Source organism: Strix aluco, chromosome 1 (assembly GCF_031877795.1).
Source record: "Strix aluco isolate bStrAlu1 chromosome 1, bStrAlu1.hap1, whole genome shotgun sequence".
NCBI lineage: Eukaryota > Metazoa > Chordata > Aves > Strigiformes > Strigidae > Strix > Strix aluco.
Window position 1 is genome coordinate 57,095,176 of NC_133931.1, and position 18,681 is coordinate 57,113,856.

The 18,681-nt window shown below is 38.6% G+C and overlaps 1 protein-coding gene across 1 annotated transcript; it reads left to right on the plus strand.

Moving 5' to 3' along the window:
• The first annotated feature begins 3,497 nt into the window (after positions 1–3,497).
• Positions 3,498–17,229, plus strand: NAPG (NSF attachment protein gamma). The gene is made up of 12 exons (XM_074822111.1): positions 3,498–3,662; positions 5,727–5,794; positions 6,951–7,035; positions 7,589–7,606; positions 8,181–8,211; positions 8,678–8,787; positions 8,925–8,991; positions 9,721–9,791; positions 10,931–11,009; positions 11,511–11,590; positions 13,027–13,156; positions 14,210–17,229. The coding sequence occupies exons 1-12, from the start codon at positions 3,607–3,609 to the stop codon at positions 14,357–14,359; spliced, it is 945 nt and encodes a 314-aa protein (XP_074678212.1). The 5' UTR covers positions 3,498–3,606; the 3' UTR covers positions 14,360–17,229.
• The last annotated feature ends 1,452 nt before the right edge of the window (positions 17,230–18,681 follow it).

The following is an 18,681-nucleotide window of genomic DNA, read 5'->3' on the forward strand; positions in this document are numbered from 1 at the left end:
GAAGTATCAATACCTTAGGGAGCAACTCCAGGCAAATGCCGACGATACAGAGTTCGTCAGATTCTCCACTGGAGCATGTGGGAAGTCATATGGTGGCAATTTCAGGCTTTTATCTGACCTTGGGCCCTCAAAAACCCAACAGGAAAAGGTGGCTCAATTCTTCCCCAGAAGGGCTTTATTCAGTTGTAAGTATTGTACATATCTTTGTGAGTCATGTGCAAACTAGTGCATAAAATTAAAGTAACTGTAAATAAATTACATTTGTGCATTGTCATGATCTAGGGAAACAGAATCTTGTGAGAAGTAAGGGAGACAGGAGGGATGGTAGCTAGGGACTAAAAGGGATTTGGTAATCATGACATGTTATCTTACCCACTGATAAAATCAACCAGCCTTACCTAGATGGACAGGCCACCTTACTTAACCTGGAAAAGGAACATGTAAATTATGTGTTCAATAAATAGTGGGAAAGGCACTATGAATGTTTTGCATTGGAACACCTTACTAGACACCAGAATACCCTCCTTCTCTCTGATGTCCAGTGAATCTGGAAAGCCAATCAGACATTACCTCCTTCCCCCAGTTGGGATATTTATAATGTCTCTCTTTTTATTCTCTAACAAAAGGCATGCTCACACTGTAGTCTTCTGCTATTTAATTAAAGACAATAAGCAGGGAGACACAAATCTACAGAAAAAGTCTTTATTAATTTTGCTGCCCTCAAGAGTTCTTTTTTTTCTTTCTGCCATATCCATTAAGACAGGAACTAGTAAAGTCTCACAGATGAATTATATGGATTTAATGCTGAAGACAGGAAAAGAGAATGTACTGGAGCACTGAGGTGCTGGCACTGGGATGGAGTGATTGCAGAACACGTTTTAGTGAATGTAACAGGCCCAAAATGTGTCTGAGTCAATTGTTCATTAGACCATTAGTGTTTGTAGCAGTCTGCCTGGGAGGAGGAATATGCAGATCCCTCTCCCTTCTTCACAGGTAATTTCCTCAGCATGGTGGTGTAGCTGTTGTTATTGTAGCTACAACTCCAACTCAGACACTAATAAATTACAAGGTAGAACTTTCCATGTCCTGCTGCCAAAGAAGGGTATCAGACAGAGCTGGGAAATCCAGATCTAGGAAAACTTAAATTCACCTTCCAGATCCAGTGGAGTAGCAGATAGGACTCAGCAGCTGATTTAAAATACAACTCACTGTAGTCAGTCCTCACTTTCTGAACAAGAACGTGACATATTCACAGCAAAGAAAAGTTAGAGTTAATTGGGAAACAAATTTAGCTATGTTCATACTGTTAGTCTCTTACAAGTAACAACACCTCTCTGAAGGAAACCCAGGCTGTTATTGCAGGGCTGTGGGTGGACCCAGCCACAATGGTGGAAGATGCTGTCCCCAGCTGCCTGCCTCCAGACTCATGCCTGAGGTTGACCCCGTGAAGTCTCACACAGGTGCTTCTTAACCCCTTTCAGACAAAATGAGTTTATGCAGGTCATTTTTGATAACCTGATGCCTTTGGTTGCAATGGTGTATGGGAAGAAATGCTTAGATAGGAGACAGAAACCCTCTGCAAGATGTGGTGATGGGCAGCTGAGGACAGCCTAATGATCAATGGCTTCTACTGGTACAGCTATTTGCAGAGCTCACATACGCCTAGTAAACAAAACCTGTATAATACTTCAAAAAGTTTGTCACTTCAACTGCTATCACTGTGAAATTTTTTCACATTGTACCTGATCATTTTTCAACACCAAATTCTAATTCACAGCCAAACACCAGATGCTGCGATATGATCCTTCCCAGATGTAAAATCTCTGGAGGTTCCATGTCTACAAAATGAAAGCTACCCAGGAATATCCTATTTCATTTAATACTAGTCTTGGAAATCTTTCGTCTAATCATTCCAGTATAAAGTGTAACCAGATAGTGCACATGTGTAGTTTCACTAGAAAATGAACAGCTATTTATAACCCAGGGAACACAGCAGGCCAGAAGCACTAGCACAAACACACAAACAGTAAGTCATTAACTGGGAGCTTCAGAAGAACACTCTGAGATTATTCTGTCCTTTAATGCCACAGTTCTATGACTTCATTTTCCTCGATAACACAAGTTTATTTGAAAGGCACTGCAGCAAGCTTAATACGGCCAGATCTATCCTGGCTGCCACAGAAAGGGAAAGAAAAGACAGATGTGGTGACACAGGAATCTCTCCGATCATAGCTTCCTCTATTTTTTACCTGCTACCAGTGAGCGCTTGCCAAAACCCCTTTTGTGTATGTATTATGCAAGATTAGCTATTTTCTCCCAGTACTCTCATGACCACTCATCTGCTTTTGAAACCACAAAATCTCTCTACAACCTTTTTTCCTACTTTGTTCTAGGATACAAAATAACTATGTAAGTTTTAGTGTGGATTTTCCACCATCTGCAATAGATAATAGCCTCTCAAGTGCAGTGCAAGAACCGAAGTCAGAAAAATAAGTTTCCATGCCACCAAGGGAATGTGGGAAAAGGAAAAGGAAGGGAGAGCAATTCAGACCTGTGAGTCTGATGTCTACCTAGAATAAACCAAATCATGTAAATATTGCTTCTTTTTACCATTTAAGGTAGAAACAATCACAAAACTGATTCCTGTAAATAGCATGGACTTTCAATGACTCCTATGGTTTGATAAGAATTTTGCAAGTTTAACCAGGTTCTCACTTTGCTTTCACATGTGTTGATAAATACTTCTCCTATTCAGACTACTGGAAGACAATAATGATGTCCAAGTTTGGGGAATAAACACCTTCCTGGGCCCAATCACTGACCTTCTGTTACTCAAGGACGTTTCAGATTAACAAAAATAAGGAGTCAAGGAAACTGGGTGTATGGGCAGTTGAAAACATACTTCAGTATTTTCAATTCAGTTACTGAGTTTTCACTATCTTGCATGACTGTGTTATCAACTCTGGTGTGCTCAGACACAACTCACACCTTCTGCTGTGTATTTCTGTGCCAAATGGACTGGAGACAGCATCTTGTTTTTACAAATACCAAACAACCCAGAGGGGTATGCCTCAGCAAAAAGGCCTCTGGAGGCTTCTTTCAGGGCAGGGCAAGCAGCGCTTTTCAGCCTTTGGCCCATGAGTCGTGCATTTCTATGAAAAACTGGACGCCACTTGAACCCCTGGGAAATGCAGGCCTGCACTCATTCCTGTTTTCTAAAAAGCTTCTGTCAGCCTTGGAGAAGACGGAGGCGGGGACCTCCTGCCTGGGTACCTTCCTGCTCCCCCAACTGAGGCACAGCCCAACACTATGGGCAACCATTCACCCGCACAACCCCTGCCAGGTGCAACCACCCACAGGGCTGCCGAGGCAGGAGCAAGACAGCTTCCCCTATCAGAAACCTGCGAGGCGGCCCACACACCCACCTCACCCGCCACGCCACGACCTGCGCCACCCAGCCCCGCCTTGACACGGCCGCCCCAGCGCCCCGCCACCATCGCGCAGGCGCGGTGAGGAGGCGGCGGGCCGAGCCCCTCCCCTCGGCGCGCCGTGAGCCCCGCGGCGTTCCGTAGCGGGAGCGCAGGGAGGCGGTGGGGTGCCGGCAAGATGGCGGCGCAGAAGATTAACGAGGCGCTCGAGCACATCGCTAAAGCGGAGAAATAGTGAGCGGAGGGGAGGGAGGCGCGAGCGGGGGGAGCGAGTTGGTGAGCGGGTGCGGCGGCTGCCGCCAGCTCAGCGCCCGGGCTGTCGGGCCCGCCCGGCTCTCCTGCCCCGCGGAGGCGGCGTATCGCCTCCTGCTCGAACGGGGCTCCGCGGAGCGCGTTGCTTGCCGCCGCGGCCACCCTCCCCCGCGGCCTCTGAGCTCTGGGGCTGCTGTCCGCCGGTTTAGCGCGGCAGCTCGGCACCCCCTCCTCGTCCCTGGGCCGCTGTGGCGGGGGTGGGGGGGGAGGTTTTTGGGAGTTGTAGTTCCCGCCGGCGCCCGCGCCGGGAGTGGAGTCTTCGGGGGAACTACAGCTCCCATGGTGCCCTGCGCGGAGTGGTGGGGAGATGGTGGCCTCCCCGGGAGGCTGAGGGGGGACCGCTTGTGCCAGGCGACGTGACCTCGGGGCGAGGGGAGGGAGGTGCGGGGTTGGGGGCGGCTGGCGCAGAGGGAATAGGAGGACACGGCTGCTCGGCCCGAATTCTGCCTCCGGGGTCCGTCGCTACAGGAGGTGCTAAAGGGCACTCTTCTTCCCCGAACGGGGGGAATAAAGTGGCCCTACAGCTGAAAAGTCGTGTCGGTGAGCCTGTCTGGCTCGGAGGCCTGAAGCCTGAGCAGATACCTTATGGACCATGTAGCCTTTATTACTCTGACCCTAACTGGAAAGTGAGGGGAGTCACTTCTGCTCTTTTTCTAAAGTTAGTGGGAGAAAAAAGTTATGGGGGTTGTGGTGAATAAAAGAGCTTAACCTTGCTGAGATGGTGTGTGTGTTTCCTGCCTACGAGAAATGTGTGATTGTTCCTTTTAGATGGCCTCAGAGACCTGTGCTGATGTTTAGCTTAGAGGGCTTAATATCTCCATATGATAGTCTTTTAACGTGTGTTTTAACACTGAATATAGCCATTTGGCTTATAAGTCTCAATTTCGCAGGCTACAGCATAGTAATAGAGCTGACTAATCCAAAGATGCTATAATTCTAATAAGAACAGTAATGGGCCATCTGAAAATCATGGATCAAAAGTATAAACTGTAATAGATATGACCTCAGAATAAAAAAATTGTACCAGAGTATTTTATTCAAATTACTTGACCCAAAGGGCCTTTCAGCAAAATTAATTTTAAGCTTATGCTGGAAAGCATTTGAAATAAAAGGCGCCTAAATCTCAAATTTTGTGTAGATTGAAGCATTGTGTATTTCAGCTCAATACATTTGAGACTTTGGCTGTGATAAAAATAACACAATATAAAGGCTTGCTTTAGAGTGATTTTTGTCCAAGTAAGACAACAAAACCAACATAGTATCTACATACAACTGTTTTTCCAAATTAAGCATGTATTGCATCTGAAGTGACTGCCTACAACTAATATGGAAGTGCACTCTAAAGTTATGGTGATTTTCATATTTGTTTTAGAAGTGAGGAAGTCATAATATTGAAATCAACATTGCCTGATGACTCACCTCATTTTGCAATGTATATTTTTCCCTATATATATGTTTGTGTGCACATGGCCCCATTTAGTGTCATAATCTGTTGTAGATGTATAACTGCCATATGAGGCTTTGTCTTTGTGTTGATAAGTAAATTTTTTCATTTGTGTATGCAATGGAGAGTCTTTGATAATTCTCAGCAGCAAAAAATTGCAGTAGAGGAACACTGGAAACTTAACGCTGTGTAACAAAAATTGTCAGGTGTTGTGGTATTAGAAACCTTGAGATATCATGTTTGTGTAGGTGGAAGTATTCTTCTTCTGTTGACTTCTTACTGTTGAGGAGCCGGACTTGTGAAGACTCTCTGGGGACAGTAGAAACTTAGGGTGAGGCATGTAACTATGGGAGACCATTGTAGTGCTTTGTGCAATTCCTAACAATGCTGGCATTTATTTTTACAGTAGTGATGCTACCATAGTATTGACATATAGGTAATTGCTCCTTTTCAGATGTAGTCTAAAGTTTAAACATGCCTGTTTGAAGGTAAAACATAAAATCTTTAGTAATTGTTAATAGGCCTTTCTTCTTACATTTTAGTCTAAAAACTGGATTCTTAAAGTGGAAACCCGATTATGACAGTGCAGCTACCGAGTATGGGAAGGCAGGTATGTATGGCTGTAAATATGGCCATATACTGTATGGCTTCAAACTATTCTTTAGGCTGAATCACTGATAACATTTTACGTATTTTCGGTACATTGCTGTGTAAGTAAAACTGTTGTGAAGACAAGTAAGCTGAAACAACAACAAAAAATACTCTTCATAGCACTGTAAAATAAAATTCAGATTGTACTTGGAGATCTAGAACAGTTGTCAAAACAGGTTCTTCGTGGTTTTTTTTTTCCCCCAAGCTTACAACTTCTACTTTGTGTGAACTTTGTCTACTTTACATACATCTACTATGTATGATAAAAGTAAAGCTTTCCTTCTTTCACTTGTCTACCCCCAAATCCTATGACTTTACCTACAAAGCAACAAATTTTGAGCTGGTTTTGAAATTTTGATTTTTCACCATTTTGTGAAGTATGTCCTGACAAAGACTGTCTCACTAAGATAGAGAGATGCTGCCAGGTGTTTTTTAGGCATAGTAAGATCTCTTTCCTCCTTTTTTCCACTGCAAGAGTCACACAATACAAAATTCTTACTAGTTGATTCCTTTTCGCTCTTAGTAATTTATCATGGTTTTTTTTGGCTTCTTACGCTAGGCATTCCTACTCATTCATTGAAGCCTGAATAAAAAAACACAAATGTGGGAGAGCAACTGGAGCATTTATAAATTGAAATTTATTTTAAATTCTACTTTAATATCATATCAGTATAGTGGAGGTAGAATTACGTATTTGTGCCCTGAAGTGGTTGTGTTGAGATAGTTACTACAGGTGTGCTTTGTTGATGGTACACTTTTATTCCTGCCATACTGATTTTGTATAACCTCTAAGGATTCAAACTATATACACATGCATTCCTGCAGAGCTGTAATTAAAATACAGAATGAGTTATTTCCAAAATCCAGCTAAACACATTATGCACAGTGTGTGGTACGGTGATAGTATGGAAGTGTTGTTGACAATAAACGTTTTTAATGATAACTAAGTGACTAATGAAGCAAGGAGGACTGTCGTGATTTTTTTTGGAAGAGCTTGGTAAACTGTTCATTTAAAGAATCTGTTTGCATCTTTAGGTGGCTAAATTCTTGAGCAGAAGTGGTGAAAAAAGGAAAATGGCAAGCTGTAAATAAGAGTTTTATTTGATTTCTTGCAGCTGTTGCTTTTAAGAATGCCAAGCAGTTTGACCAGGCAAGGGAAGCCTGTTTACGGGAAGCTGAGGCACATGAAAACAATAAAGCGTATCTTTTTCATTGATTGTTGTTCGTTATTTCCCAAGAAGCTGACTAGTTGCTGCTTAGATGGGGTAATGGGGATTGGTAGATGATGTCTTTAATATATTTTGTCAATCTAACAAAATTGTCTTTTAAAAGACTTCCTGTATGGTCTGAGTGGAAAAACTAAAGAACTCTGTTGCTTAGAAAATCTGTGTTGTTTCCAATAACATCTGGACTGATAAGATGCTGACCAGTGCCTGAGATGTCTAGGTGCTACTTCAGAAATTATTACATTTATTTTAAATACCTACAAATGGATAGTATAAACTAAATGCAACTCTGACATTGTTACAGTACTTCTAGTAGTATTTAGTAACCAGGAACATATTTTAAATAAATGTGCTCTTTACAACTTTACATGCAGTTATACTTTGGTATGCTGCATTTATTCTGTCCTTAGAAGCATTTATTTGTGACACTTTGCCTACAAATGTAGTAGGTTCGATTTCCCTTTATTTGTACACCTGCGTTATATTTTTGTGGCTTTTGTCCTTGACTTTGACAATGTTACTTCCAGTCTCTTCCATGCTGCCAAGTAAGTACAGAATCACTGAGTAATCTGAAACAAATTTTCTAACATACGGTACAAGCATGAACTATCATTTTGATCTCGCTGTAGTAAATGGTATGGTTCAAGTGATTTCGCTGTTTCAAAATCATTTTAATGGAAGTGCGGACTAGGAAAGTCTTAAAACTTGCAATGGCCATCTGAAGAAATGATGATTTTGACATTCTTTGGCACCTTTTGATATCAAATATATTTTCTTAGATGAACTTTTTGTAATTTTGAAATTCTACACTGTCGAGTTTATAAAGTAATTTTTATTAAATAGTACTTCAAAGCAAGCAGATAATGACAAATAATCCAAATATTGCCTGTGGGTCAGATCATGAGAACAGATTTTTAGTGGCAGGTGTGGTTGAAGTACTTCATTTGTGGAAAATAATGGTACATGTGCACTGTCTCATTAATTAAAACACTCAAAACATCTTCAAAAGATTAAATGTTAACAGTGAAGCAATAGCTGATGCATGTTAACTTTTGTTGCGTAAATGCAGCTTGCTGAAATATACCATATCTAACTAAATTGTAAATTTTTTCTCTGCAGAGCTTATGAACAAGCTGGCATGATGCTAAAGGTATTTTCATTTACTAGTTTTTATTTAAAAGTTCTATTTTTTAGTGAAGAATATTGCACACCGGACCATTTTATAAATATATATCAGCGAATTGCATATTAAAGTGGTATTTTTCTGTTGACTCATAGTCCCCACCAATACCCTCAGTAGGTTAGGGAAGTGACATTTGTAACTGTGGGGAAAAAAAAATGGTTTTCCTTTTGTAGAAGGAAAGGTGAGGGCTTCACTTTTGATGGTAATGTAAGAGTGGTGCTGCTTCTGCTCTAAACTACCACAAATTCATACCTTACATGAAAGTTTGGTACTTACAAGTGAATTTTATGGAGTTGGTGGTCAGCTTTCACTAACAAGTTTGCAAATAAAATTAGAATCTTAATAAATAAGGTATTACAGTTTGGTTTGATTTGTTTCATTGTACATAAGCACAACTCCTGACAGCAATGTCCCTGTGACTGTTGCTTTGCAGGAGATGCAGAGACTCCCTGAAGCAGTTCAGCTGATCGAGAAAGCCAGTATGATGTACCTGGAGAATGGGACACCAGATACAGCAGCTATTGCACTGGAACGGGCTGGAAAGTAAGTCTCTGGTATTGGTGGCTGGAATGCATGCAGGGCATGGGTTTGTCTTTGGTTTTCTTTCTTGCCTTTTTGGTGCTTGTTGATGAAAAATATTTTAATTTCATTTGAAGAGAAATTATTTCTTTTTATTACAGGTTAATAGAAAATGTGAGCCCAGAGAAGGCTGTGCAGCTTTATCAGCAAGCAGCATCAGTGTTTGAAGTAAGTGGGGGGATTTATGGGTTGTTCTTTTTTTTTTTTTCTTTTCCACACCAGCAGAGAACTTTCTAGTCCCAGAAAGCATTTGAAGGTAAATGAATTGGTGTTTAGGGTCAGCTGTAAAGTTAAGAAAAAGCCTAAGTTCTAAATTATTTTTCCTTACTCAGCCACTGATGCGAAAGGAATGAAGCTGAAGGGTTCTTATGCTGTAGAGAAGGAGATTATAAAAGTTAGGAGTCAGTTTGCTTTGCCTTTTTCTCAGTTTGGGACTTGACTGAATCTGAATTTCATATGTTGTCAAGTTTTCTGCCTTTTGTTGGGCAGCCCAGAGGGTAGGGAACATGGCTGCGGTTAAGTCCTGGAGCCTAAAATAGTTTGAAATCCTTGAGGGCACAAAAGAGAAGAGTTTGGTTGATGCTTTACCCATCTCGTGAGCAGATTATTTACCTTTTTGCTACTGTCTTTGGCGTACTTCTCTATCATCAGTTGTCATGTGTTTTCAGATTAGCAAGTTTGTGTTCATGTTACTTGGTTCTGTAGATCCATACAGGAGCTGGTTGTGGGACTTGGATGCACCAATACTCTTCATGTTTCCTTTGAGTGTGTGAACTGCTGATACAATAATTCACAGTTGTTCTAAGTTATAGATGACATACTTAAGATTAAGGTCTAGTGATGTTAATTCTGTGCAAATGAAATACAAATGCGCGATTTCTTTTTGTTCTTCTCTAGAATGAAGAACGTTTACGGCAAGCGTTAGAAATGCTAGGGAAGGCATCAAGACTTCTAGTCAGAGGACGCAGGTATAGCTTTATGCCTTTGTTTTTTAAAACGTAATTGAATCTTTAATAGTGATTTTCATTGTTTTTTTTCTTGTTGTTGTTTGGTTTATATACTGTTCTTAGTTCTTCTTTGAGATGCACTTCAAACTAAAATTCAGTTTCTGTGGGATATGCTATCTATGTTCATCCAAGAATCACCTGCTTTGTGTTCTGGGATGGGAGAATGTGGGCTGTAAGGCTTTGTTTCCTTTATGTTTGTTGAACAGCTAGAAAGCACATACACCAGTTTTCATTAATTCTTAAACTACTTCAGGAACTTTTTTTGTTTTTTCTTCCAGAACTAATATGTAGAAAGTACTTGAAAGTCTTTTATAGCTGTGGAATATAAAATGGAGGAATTAGGTGACTAACCTGAGGAAAGAAATCTCTTTGCAGCAGTCTGTTTCTGGACTTCTTAAAGAAGAGTGTATCTTGGTGTCTCAGTGGGAATTTATTTTAGTTGTTAATTGCTAGCACCAAACTTGACCTGCAGTTCAGCTTAGACTTGCTTCACTGAAACAGGTAGTTCCTTTAAGAAATTGTCTGGGTTTCTAACTCTACTTTTAAGACACTTTATTGCACTGCAGAGTTGTAGTCAGAAAAGGAAATTTAAAAAGTAATGTGAGTGTCTTTCTGTGAAAGTGAGTCAACATAGGTTCAAAACATCTGAAAGACTTGGTTGTTGTGCTGCTTTATAGCTCATGTGCTATTGCTAATTTCTATAAGTTTAATGTGATAATTAAAAGAGTATTCAAACTCAAAAGCAGTTACTATGACTTAAAGTTTATAGCTCATGGATATCAGACTTACTGATAGCTTATAGTAACCTCATGGCATACAGAAATGGCTGTGAGGGTACGTAACAAGGCATTCATCTTGTACGATGTTACGAAAAATGAGGTTTCCCTGATGTTCTTAGCCTGCATGTATACAAAAGGAATTGCTGACTATATATTTCTTTATCTACTCTGTTAGTAAAATCTATTACTGATTTTTAGTTGTGTTGGTTTTTATTCCAGTAGACTTGCCAGTGTATTGGTTAAGCAGTTTGTAATTAGCCCCAGGTTCATTATGCTTTATTCCTGGCACTGATACTCCTAATTGTTTGTTTGTTTTTTTAGATTAGATGAGGCTGCATTGTCTCTTCAAAAGGAAAAAAGTATTTATAAGGAAATCGAAAATTACCCAACATGCTATAAGGTAAATTCTAAGAGACAATTTCTGATAGTGCATTTCAAGTTTTCATGGGTAACTAATGACAGCTGACATCTGACTGACGATATGTAGCTCTAGATTCAGGGATACATTTCTTGCTAAATGATGAGAATTTGTGGTAGTGCATGTTTCCCCAACCTCTAATTACTTTTTTCACTACTATAATGTTGAAGATAAGATGCTATTATCTACGGGAGCTGTCAAAAGCAACATCAAACCAAATATGTTATCAAAAGTAACAAACTAACAAATGCTGTTACTTGGTGCAACAGTTCATTACAATGTTATAGGAGATAAACTGTTTCATACCAGCTGAGGATATGACTCTTTCACTTTAATTGTTCTGACTTTCTTGTGTCAGTATCTTAGAATCATGCTGATCACAATGACCTTTTTCATGCTAAATATTAGCAGTCCATTATTTTTCTCGTATTTTACTGTTAATTTATAAAGAATCATCATGTTGGGTTTTTTGTTTTTGTTTAGAAAACTATTGCTCAAGTCTTAGTTCATCTTCACAGAAATGATTATGTTGCCGCAGAAAGATGTGTGAGGGAAAGCTATAGGTAAGTCTACTTCATGTCCTATAATTTTAAACTATTTCATGAATGTAGATCTATTCTTATGAAAGAGCAATGGAAACACTGGCAAGAAATTTTAGGCCTGTACTGCTGTTGACTTACAGGACATTCCCTGGTATAAAGCTACTGGGAATTTTTTTCACTCTGAACAGATTTAGCTGTAATTACAATGATGATTCTTCTTAATGAACCTGAAATATAAGGTTAGTCATAAAGAAGTAGTTATGTGCGACAGGTGAAATGAGATGGAAATTAGAGGTTCCTCCCATTTTTTTTACCTTTGTTAAAAGCTGAGCAGAATACTGTTATGGCTCAGATTCTTGCCTTACTGATAGCCTTTGGGTTGTATTGTTTTTTTCAAATGGAAGAGATGGATTCGCTATTATACACAAATGTTTAGGATTAAAAGTCAGTATTTCTGGATGTTGCTAATTGAATGATAATTTTTTCAGAATCTTTCTGCCATGTCACGTGTGGAGGCCTGTAAAAAATTGAAATTCTACTTGTCATTACCATTTTTTATTACAGTTTGAGGATGGAAGTATGGAATGTGGTCTTAAAATGCGTAATAGCAGCATCCCAGGGTAATTAATTAAACTATCTGGTATGGTGATTAGATTGAGGGAAAGATTAAATGTTTTTGTAAAAGTTTGCAGGCTGTGAATTACTACATTTCTGGTTATGTTGATTTGGGAGATCTTGTCATACATTGGAAGAAGAAAAGCAAGATTTCTAGAGAGATAATTTAGGAAGCAGAAATTAGTCCAGTTGAATACACTGAAATGAAGAAGGCATTCTTTACACATCCAGGGGAAAATTCTGGTGTCAGAATCTGGATTAGTGTTTTAACTGGTGTTCCAGAGGCTTTCCCAGCAACTGTCCATTTCGGCTTTCATTAGGACTTCAGTAACAAAATACTGAAACAACGTATTTTTACTTAAACCGTGTTTTTAGTGAAATGACTTGAACATATGTGTAAGTTGAATTGTGCTTTATTTTTAGAAGGAATTTTTCAAGATCAATCTTTAAACATCTTGCTCATGTTTTCCAAGCCTTCAGTTTGTATTTTAGATATAGAAACTCATTACAGAATTTTTCTATACATAAAGTGGAGGAAGAGTTTATTGACTAGTCAGAAAAAACTGAAAAATTATAATATTCTCTTTTTGTCTTGACTGTCTATGATTGTGGTCTTATTCTCAGCATGCAAATTAATATAGCTGAAAGTTTTAGTTTTATGGAGATGATCCATGTCCTGGAGAAATCAAAGTGGTTATACGCAGTTTTGTGGAATAAACAGTCCATCACATTCTTAAAAGCTGCTTGCTCTTCTGCTATTAATCAGCAGCATTTAAAGATAGAATAGTTGAGTGTCAAGTTGATTGCTGAAAAGCCCTAAATGAACTGTTAATTTCCTTCAGTATACCAGGATTTAATGGAAGTGAAGACTGTGCAGCACTAGAGCAACTTTTAGAAGGATATGACCAGCAAGATCAGGATCAAGTTTCTGAAGTCTGTAATTTGCCACTCTTCAAATACATGGACAATGATGTAAGTAGGCAGTACCTAAGGATTTTTTTTTTTTAATCTTACCCCTTTGTTTGTTGAGATTGAGATATTTTTTTTTCTAGTAGAGAAAAATAAGAAGAGCAGGATCCACGTATTTATTGTGACTTGCTCTATCATCATGCCTGTGAACTTTGTGTTCTTTTACTTTGCTGCTTGCCAGTGTAAATTCCCACATCGTTCCTTTCAGATGGTGGGAAGGCTTAGGTGAAAGAGCAGTTCATTATGGATTTGCTGAGTGCATTTGACAAGTTGACCAAAATTCAGTTCCCTTCTGCTTGATTCCTTAGGGGCCAGAACAGTTCTCTGCTTATGCTTTATCTCAGAAATACCATATAGCTGACATGCATGCATGAACATTACAGAATATGATGCCTGCAGGATGGCATTGTTGAATGGGTTTTTTTTAGCACTTATTCCTTAGCAAGGTAATAATTAGTGAAAGATTTTTTTTAGTTTTATTTTAAGAAAATAGTTGTGTGTCGTGTGTGGTGTCCCCTCCTTTATTTTTTTTAAATTGAACTTGTAAATTCTAGGAAGTCTAAGGATAGGAAAAGTGTAAAGTAAAGGAGACATCCTTCCATGCCAAACTTTGTAACAGTATTGACTAATTTTACTTTTTTGCTATGTTGAATAGTAAAAATTAAGGTACTAGTCTTACTAGAAAAACACTTGTAAGACTTTACATGAGCTATCACTAGCTAACACATGCAGAGCTGCATACTGAAAAATTAGGTTTTTTGTACGTAAAGCTTGAACCAGAGAAGCTGTAGGATGTGGCCAAATTATTCTATAATAAGCAATATCAATACAGATCTCATCCCATTCTGAAAGTGTTGAACCAATTCTGAAAAATGAACCAATGTTAGGCTTATTCTAAGCTAGAAAAACATACTCTGAAAGCAGCATCAATCTGTTTTCTGTACTGAATGTTACCTGCTTGTTTGTTGTGAGCGTCAGTCAGTTCTGTGCAATGTAATTCAACAAGATTTTACTTCTGTGATAGTACAGAAATTAAACTTGCCTTGTTATTGTCAGTATGCCAAGCTTGGTCTTACCTTGGTGGTCCCAGGAGGTGGAATCAAGAAGAAATCTCCAAATGCTGCACAAGACAAAGCAAGAGGACCAGCTGCAGTGGGATCTCATGCCGATGAGGAAGAGGATGAATATTCTGGTGGATTATGCTAGCTGCAGACATAGGTTATTTTAAATATCTGACTTATTTGTGATGTTGAGCGTATCCAAAGGTACCAGATTTACCAGAGCTTCATTGCAATTGTGATATGGGAATGCTAATATTAACTTGGCAGCTTCTGGGTACAATATAGGAGAAAAAGCATGATTGTACTTATTTCGAAACATCTTTGAACTTCATTTCTTACCTGGTAGGAGCTGCTTCAGGGCCCTGCCTTCAGTTGATGGGAAAAATTTGAGAGAATTTTTTACAAAAAGCACAGTTTAAAAGAAAACAAAACCTCAGAAGCACTGGAGTAGGGAGAGTGGTACAAAATTTTAAATGATGGATTTCAACAGCTGATGATTTTTGGTCCCAGTAATATTTTGTGATTTGTTTTCTGAGTTAAATATATGACCATTCATTTGACTGTGTAACATCATTCAAGGCACTGTGCCTGGCAGGATTTTTTCACTAGTATAAGCACTAGGGGGAGCATTCCATTTATTATCAATGTGTTTTTACTCCACTGCAGAGTATTATTTTAATACCTTATTCTTTGCAAGCAGTATCCATGTGGGTGTAAAATACTAAGTCAACTTGTTTGAAGCTATCTTGCAAGCTTAAAAGTACACACACATCTTTCATCTTAAGAACTTTATTGACCTGAAGTCTTTGGAAAAAAATATGTGCATGGTGTTTGTAATGTATACCTTGGGAATGGAAGGAGTGGACAACCTTTCTTAGCGGTGTTTCTGAAGCATGCCATAATCAAAAAAGAAACTGAAGGTAGCAGATAATGTGCATTGAATATAAAGCTCTGAAGACAATGTTCAACAAAAACTTGGGTGGACTGTTTCAATGGTATGTGTGAGTTCATGAGTATTCTAGGTGTTTATTTACTAATTAATACACTAGGTTACAAAGACATTTCATTCTTTGTTATTTCAAAGCATAGAACAGCTATCTCTTAAAAATGGCATTTTCAAACTAGCTCAGAATCCAAAGTAACCAAATCTTAATGCATCTTCTCTATTTTCATTTGATTCAAGTCATGCATTTTGCAAGCTTCTGTGGTGTCTTAAATTTGTTTGACCATTTTATGCTTAAAAGTTGACAACACTGGAAGTTGTACCTGTGGTCTGTTTCTTCAGAAGAACCTAATCACGATCTGCACTAGGGTAAGATCACTTGGAATCCCGCAGGGATTTGTGAGTGATACAGGATACCTGGAGTTCAGTAAACAAAAGCACAGTGTTAAGTGTTGGTACATTTTCTGCCATATTAAGGAATTGGATGTCTTCAAAAATATCAAGCGTATGTCTGACATACATGTGATGTCTGACATCAGTGTGTCAGACGTAATTGTGATGAAGGTAAACTTTTAGAGGGCTAATACTCACTTTCCTTGGGGTGGATAGCACTCAACAGCATTGTGATGGGTGCACCAGCTACGGCATGATTTGCAGGCAAGGCTGCTGTAAAAGTCGCACTATTCAATTTAATAGGTGTCCAAAAAGCAGTTTTGTCTCTTTGTGTTATATAAGGATCATCTTGGATTTTAAAGCTATTTGAGACTACACCTGTAGTTCTTTACTGCCTGACAGGTAATTTCCCTTTGTTATTAATGACGTATCTAAAAGTTTTTGTTCTTCTATAAAATAGTCTAAATGAAACTTTGGAAATTGGGTTGCTTTTCTCTAATTACAAGTATACATGAAAGATGGGTTTGAAGACTTTCCTGTAACTTTTTTTTTTTTTCACCATTGGAGCAACTTACTCCTGTTTACTCAGCTTCTGGATTTGTTCATAAAGGTGACTATGCACTTTTTATGGGAAGTCTTTATCACAAGTAGAAAAAAACCACACATGTAGGAGCACTGGGAACACTAATAAGTAATTTTCTTCAAGTTTTTCCTGCTTCTTCCAGTTCTGAAATCAGTTTTGTTGAGTGGTCCCAAGGAGTCTACATTTTGTGTGTATGAACAATTATATATATCTGAGAAGATGACGTGCATAAGAAGAAAAATAGGGAGCCTTGTGTGCTTCTATGAAAGAACTTGCAGACTTTATTTATACTGTGCTTGTAACACTAACAGGCCCTTAAAAGAAAAATTAAAATTAATGCATTAGATTCTTGAAGTATGCTTTTCACATTGCCAAAAATTTAAATAGATGTGCAAGACTGTCATCCCACTCCCCCAGATTTTTTCTTTTTTCCCTGTGCCAAGTGTGGAAAATCTGGGACAAAAGTAACTTATACTAAACGTGTTAAGCTGCCATTGAATTGAAAGGGGCTTCTCTGAATTTTAGGAGTAGAATGTTAATCTTTAATTGCAATGTTGCTGTAAAGACCAAATCTGCAGAAATGGAAGTGTCTGAAAATAAGATGGTCTATTTTATATAACTTTATTCTCCTATTTTAGGCAATGAAAGTGTGATAGGAATGTTAACTGCCTTTTAGTAAATGTTTAACTATAGAAGAAGCTGTCTATATATTATGTGTTAGTGTCTGTTTCTATCTTTCAAAGCACTTTGCACACTTATGTAAATATCATTTAAGTGATTTAAAATGGAAAAGATACCATTTGCAGCAAGAAAGTTCCCAAAACCAGTGTTGACTGTAAGGAAAATAAAATTAAATTGTGCATGAAGGCTGAGCGATGGCCAATGCAATGTATATGTAAAACCAGAAGATTTCTAAATTATCTGTAACTTAGACTCAGTATGCCCAAGTGCAGTGTGAAACCTGTGCTTTATTTGTTCCTTTTCCAAATCTGTGGTGTATTAAAGTACAAAATGTGTTTGTAACAGCTCTACAGATACTGCTTCTTGAGAAGAGGCTATGTGTTTCACCAACAAGAAAAATAAAACTTGAAACTAATGCATTTGTGCTAGCTTTTCCCTGTTGTTGATCAGGTCCTGCTGAGCGCCACCATTTGAAAATGAGTATTATTTTTTAATCTCAAGCAGATTTTGTGTGTGACCATTTGTCTGCAGATCTTGTCACCAAGTGTTGCAGGTATATTACGTGATCAAGGACTAAGTCTTGAAAACCTACTGGCTCAGGTTTGAGTGTTGAAAAAGACAGTGGTGTCCAATCTTTGTGGCTTATTCACTAGACGTTTGCTTACAGCCCATTTCATTTATCCTGTGGTTTTTGTTTTTCTAACTGACCTTTTGGTACCTTTCTGCTGGCTTTCATTATTTGAGATGGTGACACATCTTAGGCAATTCTGTCCACTCGGAATAAAAGGTATGTATGTGTTTTCCCTCTCTGCTGGTTGTAACATCTTGGTAGTTCATTGTTGCCACTTCACTTCCTAAAGGCTTGTATTCAGAAAACAGAATTGTTGTATTGGGTGATTGTCAGACCTGAATTTGTTGTCTTTAACAAGATGAAATAGAGAGAATTGATTCTCCGGTCCTTGGTCTTCTTTAATTTTGGCTAATTATGCAAGGCATAAAATGGTTTAAAAAAACCTCCTGTATTTCTAATGATGAGTGAGGACATACAGATTCTTAGATCTGCCATAGAGGTAAAGCAGTTTCCACAGTTGCGCTGGTTAAACGTGTAGCAAACTCTTGGAAGTCTTCTGGAAGAATACACAAATACGCCAAGGTTTACCTGAATATGCTGAAATCTATAAAGGACTGAGAATGTTAATGGGAGCAGCAGGGATATGAGAAAGGTCCTTGCGCCAGAGTCACACCAGACTCTGCTCTGAGTATCAATACTGACTGTGACAGATGCATCGTGCGTGCCTCTGGGTGCTGCCGGAGGCTAGAACAGGTGCCCAGACCAAAACAACCGAGGGTCAGTTGAATGTGGAGGATGCCTTAGCTATTCATTTCTATATTCAACACTCATTTCTAGCAAGGATAATTTTAGAAAAGGTGTTTGCTGTCCAGCAAGAACATGTATAAGTGACTTAATTGCTAATTAGGTTATAGGTTTTTGCTGATTTAAAACCAAGACTTGGGGGTAGGGTGAAGAGAAAGGTTATGGTTTTGGAATTCATTCTTTACCTATGTCAGTTTGCTTATATGCTAAAGTGTCACTGATGTATGTTTAAGCAGCTCTGTAGATTAACAGTTTTTTCTCCCAAAGTTTTAATTTAATTCTACTACAGATTGGTAATTTTCTTTTAAAGGGAGAGTGCTATTTGTATTTTAATGAAAACTGATTCTGTTAAAAGTACATAAGTAGGTTTCAGTATGTGCTGAATTCATACAGAAATAGTGAAGAGGGTCAGGGCAGTTGAAGTATAAATGTGAATTTTAAGACTGCTGTGTTGGTTAGAGTTAATTAAGCATATTATTGCTTGGGTGAGAT